General features: G+C 39.8%; 1 protein-coding gene across 1 annotated transcript in view; it reads left to right on the forward strand.

Annotated features, from left to right (window-relative positions):
• Positions 1 to 14,343, forward strand: part of LMBRD1 (LMBR1 domain containing 1) — a 153,521-nt gene that overhangs the window by 98,209 nt on the left and 40,969 nt on the right. The window contains exons 11-14 of the mRNA XM_018560883.1: positions 302 to 404; positions 1,626 to 1,730; positions 5,791 to 5,940; positions 7,473 to 7,551. Of these exons, the coding sequence (XP_018416385.1) occupies positions 302 to 404; positions 1,626 to 1,730; positions 5,791 to 5,940; positions 7,473 to 7,551 (437 nt within the window). The remainder of the gene's footprint in view (positions 1 to 301; positions 405 to 1,625; positions 1,731 to 5,790; positions 5,941 to 7,472; positions 7,552 to 14,343) is intronic.

Genomic DNA, 14,343 nt, shown 5'->3' on the forward strand with positions numbered 1-14,343 from the left:
CAAAAAGAAAGAGTAAAAGGTTGCAAAAACACCTAAAACAACATTATGTGCCTGGCTCATTCACCCATTTAACGTTTAAAACCATAGGAATAAAATGATCCAGTTTTCTGCTTATTGATTTTAATTATCAGTTTTGATGTACGTGGGCATATGTTGGGCAGCCTATACAATATGAATAGATTCAAAACGGTAACCTTTGAGTATCACCAAGGTATCCCTACTGAAGCTTTATATTACTTTATATTATGGTTTGTTATATAAGAATAGTAATGTAATAATCATTTCTAACCTCTTTTGGTAGTCTGGATAAAGCTCTTCACTCTGCCGGCATTAAGTCAGGATTTATAATCTTTGGTACAAACATAACAAATCCATTGAATCTACTTCTCCCAGTTTTGCAAAGGGTGAGTAGAAGTTGTGTTGTTAAAATGCCTTTGTTGACACGTTAGTCTTGTTAATGTTAAACTAAACTCAGGATTTAAATCTTAAAAATGCATTCAGATACCTCAACTACTAACAAAAATGTAGCTTACTTGTTTACCGCTCAGCTGTAGATCTTAAAATCATCTCTGAATTGGTGCTTATCTTCCTCCTGGGGGGTGGCTACTTTTGTTCTCCATGGTCCCTGTGTGTGTTGTAAAGTAGCTTGGATCGTTGTCTTCTTACAACACACACAGGGACCATGGGGAACAAAAGTAACCACCCTGCAGAAGGAAGGACAGTGTCAGCATGAATTCAGAGATGATTTGAGGATGTACAGCTGAGTGATAAACATTTTTGTTAATAGTTAAGGTATTTGAATGCAATTTTAAGATTTGCCTCCAGAGTTTAGTGTTACTTTAAAGGAGAACCTGATAAAAGCAGGACTATGTGTAGTGAGTTTGACAGGAAGTTTTGAATCACAATAAATTAATTTTACTGTACTTTGTTTCAGAATGTACCATTATATTCATGCATACTACATCCATTATTACAAAATGCTGCAGCTCCGACAATCCTGCACTATTGCAATATTCTTTGTGGAGCAAATATTATAGTAATGTCAAGTGATATGCATAGATTTTCTTTTTTATGGTCATGGACCGTGTCTGTGTATTTTTTAAAGAAACACATATTCACATACTCCCCCACTCTTGACTCCTGGTGCAAATTGTGACTCATGAGCAAAAATATCAGCAATGCAAATTTTTTTTTTTTTTTAAATCAACATTTCCAGCATTGTCAAATTGTGAGATTTAGGGGCCACCTGCATCATCCTCTTTTCAGCCCCTATGTCATCAGAGTATTTTTGCTGCAAGTGCAAAAACTCTTCTAAGATTAGTACTTAAAACTGCTGCATCGTAACCCTGCCATCATTAATTGGGAGGAAGGTGGGTGGCCTGGGAGCCTCACAATACAACTTGAACTATTGTTTTTTTTATGGCTGAATTTGGATACTAATATCTTTGCTTAGGAGTCCAAAGCTTGTATAAGTACACATAATACAGGCTGCCTCCTTGTGTTTAGTTGTGGGGATAGAAGATGGTCCTGTCCTACCCCCTACTGTACTGAAAAAGTTTTTTTCAATTGTCTGTGCCATTTGGAAAGATTTTTGCTTGCCATCATTGTTTTGTTTTGTTTTTCAGGTTTTTCCACTGGACTATGTGTTGATCACAGTCATTATCATGTATTTTGTGTTTACGTCCATGGCTGGCATTCGACATATGGGAGTATGGTTCTTTTGGATGAGGGTAAATTATTTACACATTTTTTTAACAAACTGGAAAAAAAACAAATCTGATTATTATTCGTCTTTGCTTGCTGCGAGTTGGTCCACCTATATTTCGAGTCTGTGATCCAATGCAAAACAAAGTGCACATTGTGTCTTTCTGTCTACCTTTGCTACATTTGGCTGATATGATAAATGAGCAAAGAATAAATGAATCTCCCATCCAAGTGTGTTCAAGCTTTATGTTAAGTGCAGCAAACCACGTTTGTGAATTTCTCTTGTACTATGTATGGAAATTTTTTTTTTTTAATCATAGTAAAACAGGAGCATGTTTAGGCATGTGTTCTGGAAATGACGACTCTGACTGTCAAACTATAGTCTGTTTGCTACGTACCCCTACTGTCAAGTGCTTGTCTTGCGAAACTGGTGCATGTAAAGAATCAAGGAGTGCAGAGATGTTTATGAAGCTGCCACTTGCTATAGGGCCATGACATAACATGTGAACCTCTAACTGTCACTTATTGTTCTAGTTTGTTAACCCCTTCGTGACTGACGACGTACAGTGTACATCGCCAGCATCAGGACTGTTTAAACAGAGTCCCGGGGGCTTTTGCTGCCGGGACTCTGTTTAAACTTGTAAAGCCGGCTGTCGGCTTTACAACAGAAGCGATTCTGGCGACTTACCTGTCGCCAGATCGCTTCTGTGTCTCGTAGAAGGGGCCGCCCCACTTCCGTTCATCGATCCCCTCCCCGTTCTATGGGACCGGGAGCGATGCAGATTGCATCACTTCCGGTCCCTGGGCTTTCAGTTCTGGGCTCTGCAGCCCAGCTATTAACGTAAACACGCGTCGCATGCGCCTACGTATGAAAACAACGAACGTGCTACACATGTTGGGTATCGCCGCGCACACCGGAGTGAGAACAATAATTCTAGGGCCAGTATTTTGGGGTATCTCTAAATTCATGACCTGTGGGGCTTTTAAAGCGTCTTCTATGGACTTTTTCGGGTACTGCAGTTTTTCGCCGTTTCACGGATGCACGCAATTTGTAACCTGGGCATGTTGGGTATCGTTTTACTCGTTGTAACCTCATCTTTTATATTTCATTAAAAAAATTGGTATTTTGTTGTGTTTTGGGGCATTTAATTACAATTTTCACTAAATGTTGGGGTTTAATAAGGAGTTGCGCTGATATTGCGCAACATAAAAATTTGCAACTACCACCATTTTATTCTATAGATAGGGTCTTGGCATTCAGAAAATATATAATGTTTGGGGGTTTTAAGTTATTTTTAGGCCTAAAATGTGGAATATAACATGGGTGCAAAAAATGAAAAGAAGGCCTCAGTCATGAAGAGGTTAATCCAGTCTTATTCCAGTAAGTTGGGCCATTGTGATCTCTGCTACATTAGTCTTTTTATTATTATATTTAGGGCACAGTCTTTCTAAAAAAACACAAATATAGAAAGTGAATGGGAAAAATTTAACAGGTGAAATACGGCCTTATGAACACATAGAGTAATGATATTTACAACGTTTTGAATAGAGGAAGATGCGTTCAGGTAGGAGTTTGTTAACCATGTTAAGTGAATGTGTACTGTAAATATATTTCAATCACTATAAGAGTATTCACATAAACACCTGTAAAGATTCTCAGACAAAAGAAGCAGTTCAATCAGCAATATACATTTATTGGTGGGGTTACGTATTTACAAAGACAAACACAAAACAATATTTACAAGACAATGTACAGTACAGGTATGGCGTTGGTTTGCCTCTCACACCTCTTCATACTGATTGCTTCTGACTCTAAGGGGGAAAAAAACCATGGCTGGGTAACAATAGATTATATTTCCTCCTTTCTGTATAATGGCTACCAAATGTACATGGGGTGCAATTTAATTGGAGAGTCTAACTTAAGTTTACCCGTGTGAGACGCTATAAGCAAACAAAACACTGGCCAGTCCTTTGAAGTAGAAAGATTCAGTCACAATTGGGAAGAAGGAAGTTGTACAGTATGTGGACAAACACAAACAATGGTTTAAACATATATCAGAATATCTATTAAAGATCTTACACAAGCAGAACCTTATATGGCAACAGGCGGTATTCCTCCCACTTTAATGTATACTACTTAATGTGGACCACTTTAATGCATACATGAAAATATAAATGGAAAAAAGGGCATAGTATAGGGTCTCATCTAATCCCCACCCGGGTTCAGAGCTATATAAATACCTAAGATTGTTAACAGGTAGGTATCAAACTCTGTGGGCATGACTGTAATGGCCCATATTTTCTGGAATACATAGGTTTTGTCTTTTTTAGTGGGCCAGCAATATATCATTGAACATATAATAGTGAATGCAGTAGAGAATTGATTTTTTTCTAATTAAAATATGAAGTAAGAGCCTCCAGATGGGGTGGACCATATCTCTCACCAGCTATCTTCAGTAGTTTTAACGCCTATATCTTTTTTTTCCAATTATTATTGTGTTGGTGTATATCACGGAAAGTACAAGAAATGTGAATAGATAGATAGATGGATAGATAGACCAAAATTGTTTTAATTGGATCACTTTTTTCTGTGCCTTTCTGTTTACTCTTTTTATACTTCTACACTGCAATGTAATGTTTTTTTTTCCTTCACTGGCATTTATAAAGGAGAGACATATATAATGAAAAACATGGTTCCTTTCAATTTCTTGCTGTGCAATAGGAAATTAACTTGGCCTACACTACCCTTTTCTCTGTATATGGAGACCTTGCTAGTTGAGTTCTCTCTTTTTAGATGTACATATTAAACATATGCAAACATTGCTTATAATTCAAAAGGTCCTGGCATAATCTAATTGCATAATTTTTCGGTGAATTCCCCAAGTATATTGCAAGTCTGCCCTCACTCATAATGCCTATATACTGAAATATTTCTAAAATGCCTACTTTATGTGAATGGATTAGCCAAATGGATTTGACTGTGCAACAAGATGATATATTAAATTCCTGTGAATAAAGGTTATGTGGCTTACGTTCAGATACACATATTTTATAATTGGATCAATTTAACTAACCCATTGCAGACACTCTTCAACTCAGTGGTAAAATTACATATGTAAATCATTTGAGAAGGCGGTTTTACCCTCTCAAATTACATTTTCTTTTTTTTTTTTCTCAGCCCCCACATTTTTTTTTTTTTTGCCACTTTGCAAAAAAAGTAGAGTATATACAGTAGGGTTGTTTTACTAAAGGAACACAGACTTTTAATATATTTATAAAATATAATTTGGGGCAGCTAAGCTGAAGCCATGATTAGAGAAGAATGTACTATGATACCTTTGCAAAATTGTGACATTTAAGCTCAAATAAAATATGGAAAAAGAATAGTTTCGAAAATATTTTTTAAAACTTTAACTACCTCCCGGCCAGCCGCTGTGTATACACGGCCTGCCGGGAGCTTCTTGGATGTAACTGGGCGTGTATACAATGTATTTGTGAGAATAAGAGAGGGCATAGCAAAAAATATAAGCAGCATACAGGCAGTAGTTACATGGTATACAGTGTTCTGTTTTCTATATCCCTATGTATGAAATATTAGTCTGCTGCAGTATGGTTCATGATCTCTAGGCGGTTTCTTCAAGCAGCAAGGACTCTGGTAGCTTAGAGCATCAGCAGTTGTTATCCATCAACATTAGCTTGCTTGAAATAGATTAATGTTAAAGTGGATTACAAAAAAAATGAACTAACTGCATATCCTTGCATTTTTGTTGTTTTTTTTTTTTGTTAATAATTAAAATCATCCTCCTATGTAACACACACATATGTTGTTATTAATGAGGTAACCTATTATGTATATGTATGCAGCAGCCTTCTTGCTTTATATGTGTATGAGCCATACGCCTGATACTGCTCCAATCTTATAACAAGGTGGGGAATAACAAGAGTTCATCATGTGCAGTTCTTCCCACTGGTTTAGAAACTGACCTTTGATGATTGAGCTGTAAGAAGAAAATTGTTAGAAACAATTAAAGGACTACATATTTTAAGCAAATTGTCTCTTTTTAATAGCTTATTTCATGTTAACAGCTGTACAAGATAAGAAGAGGACGGACAAGACCTCAAGCTCTTCTATTCCTCTGTATGATCCTTCTATTAATTGTTCTGCACACAAACTACATGATTTACAGTTTGGCACCTCAATATGTCATGTATGGAAGCCAAAAATATCCAGTACAGGTAAGATGCAGTGACCCTGTCACATAAAAAACTATTCATAGGCAACATTTTATCTATCTCTATTTAACATGGAGGCATGTACCGCATATATAAATGCATGTATTTTATATATTTGCTGATCTCTCCTTTTGACTCCACATCCAATCACTGTCCATATCTTGCCCTCACCTCCATAATATTTATAAAATTGTGTCCCTTGTTAACCAATGAAACCACCAAGATACTTATTCACACCCTTGTTATCTCTTGCCTGGACTATTGCAACTTCCTTCTTGATGGCCTACCTCACATGGACTGTTCCTTCTTCAGTCTATCATGAATGGTGGTGTCAGTCAGATTCACCTTACCAACCATTGTGTGTCGACAGCCCTTCAATGCAATCCCTCCACTGGTTTCTGCTCGCCCAACAAGTATAACTCAAAATAGTAACAACGTCATACACAACTCTACCCCAAACTACATCACCTACCCTGTCTCAGAATACCACTTAAGCCATCCTCTTTGCTTCTCCCAACACCTTCTGCTCTCTAGCTCCTTCATCACCTCCCCCTATGCTTGCCTTCAGAACTTCTTCAGAGTCCCCCTACCCCAACATATCTGACTATTTCCTACTCGGTCCACATTTGGGCAGTCCCTGAAAACTCATCTCTTTAGAGAAGCCTATTGTGCCTCTACCTAACAACTGAAATTTTACTTTCTCCATTAGCTTATCATAGTCATAACATTGTGTCACTTTTAGATTGTATGCTCTTACAAGCAGGCCCTTCCTAATCCTCATGCCTTGCATTGTATTGTAATTGTACTGTTGCCTATTATTTTGTAAAGTGCTATGTAAACTGTTGGTGCTATATAAATCCTGAATCATATAAATCCTGAATAATAATTAATAAATATGTACACATTTTCTTTATTTGGTCCTTCTTTAAAATGGTTATACAGCAAATGGTGATTTTACTGTTTTACATTTTATACTAATATTCTAAACATAGAATATGTTATAAACAGTGTTATTACGATCCACTAGGCAAAAAGTGCTTTTATTCTGAAAGGACACAGGCTACTCGCATATCAAGAAATGCAGTAAATGATGGTGAAACACTATTGTTTGCACATCTCATCTTTGTTTTAAAAGTGATATTTCAGTCTTTGATGCTGGAAAGGGAAACCACCTAACAGTTTCCTCTGTCTCTTGGGGATAACGATACTGAGATTCTTGCACTTAAATTCTTAGGTCTGCACGCCTGTTGCAACAGTCACAAAGGGATTCCTCTTTATTCTATATTTTTAATTTGCTTTATAGTCTTAATATTACATGGGTGGAAACAGATCCGGGATCTATGGCAGAAGATTTTTCTTTCTTTGGTGAAGAAATAGCAAGAAGGGGACTTGGCCCACCAGACTTCACTTATCACCCCCCATGTTATTAGATTATAGCTTTTTGGAATGGAGTATGAATATGTATATATTTTTTCCTATACTTTCTATTGCTTAAAGATTTATTTACTAGTTATTTGGATGCATTTGTTTTTCAGAGCAATAACAGTCTAGAGGTCAATATGGGAAATTCAACAATATTTCATTCTGTAGATTGCAACACAAATGCCCCCGAAGGTATGTGTGTCAAATTAAACATTGCTTCAGATGGTGTTAAAGGATGGGTGGTTGTTGATATGCTAGTAGAGGTGGTTCTGTGAATATGTTAATCCTTCTTTGTGCACAAGTGTCTGGAGCTCTTTTGTGTTATTTCTTAGAACTTTAGGTATGGGTTACAGGTGAACACCAGTGGGACCCGATTTATCCTTTTCAGTCTGTTTATAATAGAGAAGACTGGTTCTAGGGATGTTAATTGCTTTCCTGATTCATGTGTTGGTTGTCAGCAAATTAACTAATAGTGCAGTCATGTAGTAGTTAGCACTTCTGCCTTGCAGCACTGCTGGTCCCCGGGTCAAATCCCGGTCAGGATACTATCTTGAGTTTGTATGTTTTCCCTAGGCTTGTGTGGCTTTCCTCCGGGTACTCTGATTTCCTCCCACACTCCAAAGACATGCTAGAAGATTAATTGGCTACTGTCTAAATTGGACTTGTATGCATGTCAGATCGAAACCTGGCCCTGCAAGCGCACATACTAATGGAAACATGCCTCAGGTGCACCTACGTATGGAAACCCAAGATTGTGCTACTCATGTCAGATATCGCTGCATGCTGCAGAGTGAGAGCAATAATTCTCTGACCAATATTCATGGCTAAATGCAATCGCCCCTCCTGGAATGCATGGTAGCACAATGCCGTGCAATTGCAAACAATGTGCATGCAGCTTTATTCTCAAGTAAACCTTATGTTTGTAACACTCAATTTGTGTATTTTATTTTAAATAAAAGATGGTATCTTTTATCCGATTTGATCGATTCATCTAAAAAATAATTGGCCAACTAATCAATTGTGAAAATAATCGTTAGTTGCAGCCCTAGAATCCTTACAGTTGGAATATGGGAGATATCATATTTTTATTCAACACTGTGGGGTAGATTTAAGCAAGGGGGGGTTTGGAAATTGTTAAAGGTGGCAGTAATTTACACTTGTATTATTTTGATATCCATATAATATGGCCTTGGATTTGTTTATTTTTATTAATTGACAAAATGCAAAGTGAGTGAACGGAAGAAAAATCTAAATCCAATCAATATTTGGTGTGACTACCCTTTAACTTCAAACTAGTATAATTTCTTAAGCTGGCCAAACACCTTACAACCATCGCCCGCTGAAGGGCGGGCTTCCGATGACTGCAATGCTGAACGGGCAATGTGCGCTTGCGGACACCGTCCTGTGCGGCATTTGTCGTACCAGCACACCACAAACCCGCCGCAAATCGTAAGATACAGTAGAAACGGTTGCACGCCTTCCACACACCTGCCGATTTTCGCACGATCACGGGATTTCCCGCGATTATCATACGATAATCGGCAGGTGTATGGCCACCTTTACACTTGCACAAAGTCAAGTGTATGATTAACCCATTACACCAAACAGGTGTTAATGATCATCAATTTCATAGGTAGGTTGAAACACAGTCATTAATTGAAAGAGAAACGGCTGTGTAAGAGGCTTAAAACTGAGTGAGGAACAGGCAAACTCTGCTACCAAGCTGATGTTGTGGAAGACAGTTTTATCTCACAAGTCATTCACCATGGCAAGACAAGACTGAGCACAGCAACAAGACACAAGGTAGTTATACTGCATCAGCAAGGTCTCTTCCAGGCAATGATGTCAAAGCAGACTGGCCAGAAGTGGTCTTCATGGAAAAATTGCAGCCAAAAGCCATACCTCCAACCATACAAGACTCAGCAACTCAACTATGCAAGAAAACATGGCCGTCGGTACCCTGGACTGATGAATCAAAGTTTGAAATATTTGGCTGTAGCAGGAGGCAGTTTGTTTGCCGAAGGGCTGCGTGATGAACAGTCTTGAGTGTCTTCGTGCATGTGGTACCCAAATAACTGGTACATTTTTCAAGCTTGATACTTTGCAGGCAGGCTCTGCATACCACTATGGTGCTGTTGGCAGCAGATGTGTAAAGAAAGGCCCAGATTTCTGAGCTCTGCAGAGCAGGCCTGGGATAGCAGTTATCTGCACCCATAGGGCAGTGCCATCTGGTCGAATAGGGTGGCTGCTTCCTCCACTCCTCTGCAAGCTGCCCCTGGATGACATCCTACCTCACTGATGTTGTTCCTCTCTCTCCACTTGGCAGTAAGCCGCAGCTTCAGGAACATCAATGGCATTTGCTTCTCCTTGTCTGCTTTCCACTTCCTCTATGCTCCTGGTGGTCTCTTCTTCAACATCTGATACAATTAATTCCTGAGAATCCTCCTGCAGCAAGTTACTGATGGTGTGCTGACATGTTTCGACCAACTATGAGAAACTTAAAACAGAAGAAAAGCGAAAGAAAAAAATACACCCAAACAAATTGCAAGGGTGGGGCAGCAGCTAAACAGAAGTTATTGCTGGCATACACAAAGTCTGTAGGGTCTATTCACTATGAATACAAACGATGGTACACAATATTATGTAACCCACCACACTGGCAATTCACAGTAATGTAGCACTCTACAGCACAGTAAATACAGGGGAATTAACTCCATATTTTGTAACTCACCACACTGCACTTCACTGTAATGTAGCACAATACAGCACTGTACAGCCCTGCCTGTGGCACTGTAAATAGCACTGTGTAGCAGTAACTGTGAAATGCCTAATGCTTGATTCTTTAATCTGTTTTTCAGTTGTAGATATACATTTACAGTTAGTTGGTTTGCAATGCTAAAAATTATTTATAAATGTTACTTTCAAGAAGAAACCTGTTTAATATTTGTTATCCCACTTAGTGGTATCAGAGCGATACTAATCAGCCTATTAGAATGCCCACTGTGAGTTACAGAATGTGACCTAATTTCTAAACATTCAAGTAGACATGACTGCAAAAGCAAAACTTTTCAAACAAAAATATGTGATCATATAGATACACATTGCTGCTTAAATGCATGTAGAATTTTATACAAAAAAACACAGTTCAGTAACAGGTTAATTTGTATCTTTTCTGGTTTGCTATGCAATAAATTATCTTGTTAGGCCATCCTTGAGCATTTTAGTGGTGGGTGAATGTTAAGTTATGATCCATCTAGAGAGAGAAAAGTTGTATTGTATCCATCGCACATTTTACAGGCTTCCCACAGTTCATGCAGGGTGCTGTCGTGAATTAATCGATTGCGCAACTATATAATCATATTAAATTATGAACACACAGGATCTCTTCCTCAAGGAGGAGTGACAAAAAAGATCTATTTGCCTTGAGAAGGGTCCTGCAAGGTCCTGAAACATTGACTTGTAATGTATGTTGCTTTATCTGAATAAAGGGCAAGATTGTCACTATACCATGGTGTGCTGGTGAAGGTCCTTATTTTCCAATCTAGAGAGAGGAGTATTATTACCCAGTTTACTCATGCCAGCTGATCCTTGATGAAGTCACGCTGGACATAATGCACATAGGACGGAGCATCTGATGTCACATTGATCTCTATGACTGACGGCCGCAGTCATTTGAAACTCCTGCACACACTCCTAAGAGAGATTCCGTGCTATGTTACCACTGCTTTTATGTGAGTCATTTTCTTTTAATAAATCATACTCTGGGTGCTACGCGCTATGGTGTTTGCTTTCTTTTTTTGGATAACACAATCCTGATATTGACATTCTACACTGAGTGGCCAGATTATTATGACCACCCCATCAGTACTTCGTTGGGCCACCTTTTGCCTTCAATACTGCGGTGATTCTTCTTGGCATTGACTCCACGAGATGTTGAAAGGTGATGCGAGGAATCTGACACCGTGCCTGATGAATAGCACTGTCCAGTTCTGTGAGATTTAATGTTTGTGGAACCAGCTGCCTGATGGCTCTTTCAACTTCGTCCCACAAATGCTCAATTGGATTGAGATCTGGTGATTGTGGGGGCCACCAAAGCAAGGTAAAGTCTCCCTCATGTTCTTGAAACCACTCCTGCACAATACGAGCACCGTGGCATGGCGCATTGTCTTGTTGGAAGAAGCCATCTCCATTGGGATACACCATCAACATGATAGGATGAACGTGATCAGCAACGATACTTTGGTATGTTGTGCTATTGAGACGTTGTTCCACACTAATTAAAGGGCCCAAATCATGCCAGGAAAACATGCCCCAAACCATAACACTGCCCCCACCAGCTTGTGGGGTGCATGCTTTAATGCTGTTTCCGCCAAATTCTCACTCTGCCATCTGCATGATGCAACTGGAAACGTAATTCATCGGACCACATTACTTTTTTTCCAATGCTCGACTGTCCAATCCTTGTGTTCCTTTGCGAATTGGAGACGTTTTATCTTGTTAACTGCAGACAGCAACAGGCCTTTGGCTTTCATATCCCATACGATGCAGTGTACGGCAAACAGTGCGCTCAGAGATCATTTGAGAGGATCCCTGATTAAGATCTGGGGTAATTTGATGCACTGTTGCCCTTCTGTTGTCTTGTACCAGTCTTGCCACTCTCCGTTCTGCCTTAACATTGACTAGTCGCTGACGGCCAAAATTCGCACGTTCAGACCCAGATTTTCGTCTGACAGTCCAGTCTTTTAAACACTTTAACAACAGCTGCTCTTGAACATTTAACGAATTCTGCTGTTTTGCTGATACTCGCTCCATGGCTCCGAGCGCCAACAATCGTCCCACTTTCAAAGGCTGTTAAATTGCGTTGTTTACCCATATCTTCCGAAACAAATCACTTCTACTGTCGTGGTAATCAACCTGCTTCCCTATTTATAATGGTCTGGCCCTCTAACAACTTCAGCGCAAAATTATAGCTAATTTGCCTACAAACGTCAGGTGGGCATAATAATCTGGCCACTCAGTGTAATCTATACTGAGGAGGTCTACAGATCGATAAAGATTGGATGTCATTGTTTTCCTACTAAAGAAATTATATACATATCTGTCTGCTGGTCTAATTACATCAGTGGAGGACATCTGTGAGTGATTGGAGCTGAGGGCCCCATCCCCTGGTTTAGAAGGGAATTGCCTGATTTGACCTATTGTTGGGGGTCTATCAATAAGATGAGCGCCCCTATATCTGGTGTGGTGCATTTGGTGAAGGAACAAGAAATATTCATCACTATTATGAACAATTTTATATGAAAGATGTTTTATTCACTGACGTGTTTTGAGTCTCTGATTTTGTTTTTTTTGTATTGCTCATTGTAGCTCGGCACATTTAGTTATTTATTTTTCATGGGTTAAAATGCTTGATTTTATGTGCTTTTAGATGCTTCTTTTTAACCCCTTCATGACTGAGGCCTTTTTTTCATTTTTTGTACCCATGTTATATTCCACATTTTAGGCCTGAAAATTACTTAAAACCCCCCAACATTATATATTTTCTGAATGCCAAGACTCTATAGAATAAAATGGTGGTAGTTGCAAATTTTTATGTTGAGCAATATTAGCGCAACTCCTTATTAAACCCCAATATTTAGTGAAAAATTTAATTAAATGCCCCAAAACACAACAAAATACCAATTTTTTTAATGAAATATAAAAGATGAGGTTACAACGAGTAAAACGCACTGTAGAGCGCTCTATAGAATTGTTCCAGGGTTCTATTTATGGAGCCCGGTTCTGTAACCAGTGCACCAGTAGGGTCCCGTAAATTGAATTAATGCGCAGTTTCCCTGCTTTATTCCCATATTTGTGATAGGTAAGATCAAGGAAAGATGACTTTCAATCACACATGGGGCAGTCAGGCCCAGTGCTTCAGGTATGGCTGTGGAGCAGAATTCTGCCAGTGTCTGGGGCTTATATGTTTCAGGAAGGCCGATGATTCATATATTACTCCGCCTGGAACGATTCTCCAAATCATCTAACTTGTGCAACATAGGCTGCGAGGCGGTATCATGAGCAGCTAGTTTCAGTTGAGCTTCATGGAGACCGTCTTCCAATAAGGATATACGCTGCTCTGCTTCTTTCATGGCGCGAGCCTGGGCAGTCAGCTCTTTGCGTATTTGGGAGAGACCCTGCAGCATGGCTGATTTCACTGCTGATGTAATGGTGGGTTTTAATAGTGCAGCCACTGCTACTGCCATTCCATCATATGTATCAGCATCTGGGCTGGCAGCCTGGGACAGCGTGGGGGAAGGGCTTCTCTGCCTCTGCTGAATTGATGAGTCAGCCATCTTACCCCCACGTGTAGAGCGTGTGTCCTCGCCGGATCGTGTCAGGGACTGTGAGCGCTGCTTCGTCCCCACAACAAAGCGATCCATCGGGGTCCCAGGGAGAGCAGCGAGTCAGGCAGCAGACGCGGGTAAGAGCCTTGCCGGTTTTATATTAGATAGCGGCCGTTACCACGGGAGCACCGTTTCCCTGCTGGCTATCACATCGGCGCCGGAACCGGAAGACAAGTTTTAATTAATTTTAATCTAACAGGTTTGTCGCGTGTTTCGTGACGCGCGTTTTTACAGCGTTTCGCTGTTAAAAAACGAGGGCTACTTGGCTGTATCCCAATAGAAACGCGCGACAAAAACGCCCCAACGCTCCTGTACTTCTTTGGGCGTAGGACGTTTTGTAGCGCGTTCATATGGCCTGTAATACGCCCAGGTGTGAACCATACCCATGGGAAATAATGGGATTTCGGTGTTTGAGCGTTTTGCAGAGCGTTTGAACGCGCTACAAAACGCCCAGGTGTGAACCGGGCCTTAAGGAGGGATGAGCTCGGGTTCAGGCCAAATCCAAGGTCATCTAAACCTGGAAGGAAGCTGTCTGTGCCGGCCCAATCAGCTTTGGACAGGGCATCCCTTGCCCTGCAACTGCAACTAAAAGATACGA

This window comes from Nanorana parkeri, unplaced genomic scaffold (assembly GCF_000935625.1).
Source record: "Nanorana parkeri isolate BGI_ZX_2015 unplaced genomic scaffold, ASM93562v1 scaffold484, whole genome shotgun sequence".
NCBI lineage: Eukaryota > Metazoa > Chordata > Amphibia > Anura > Dicroglossidae > Nanorana > Nanorana parkeri.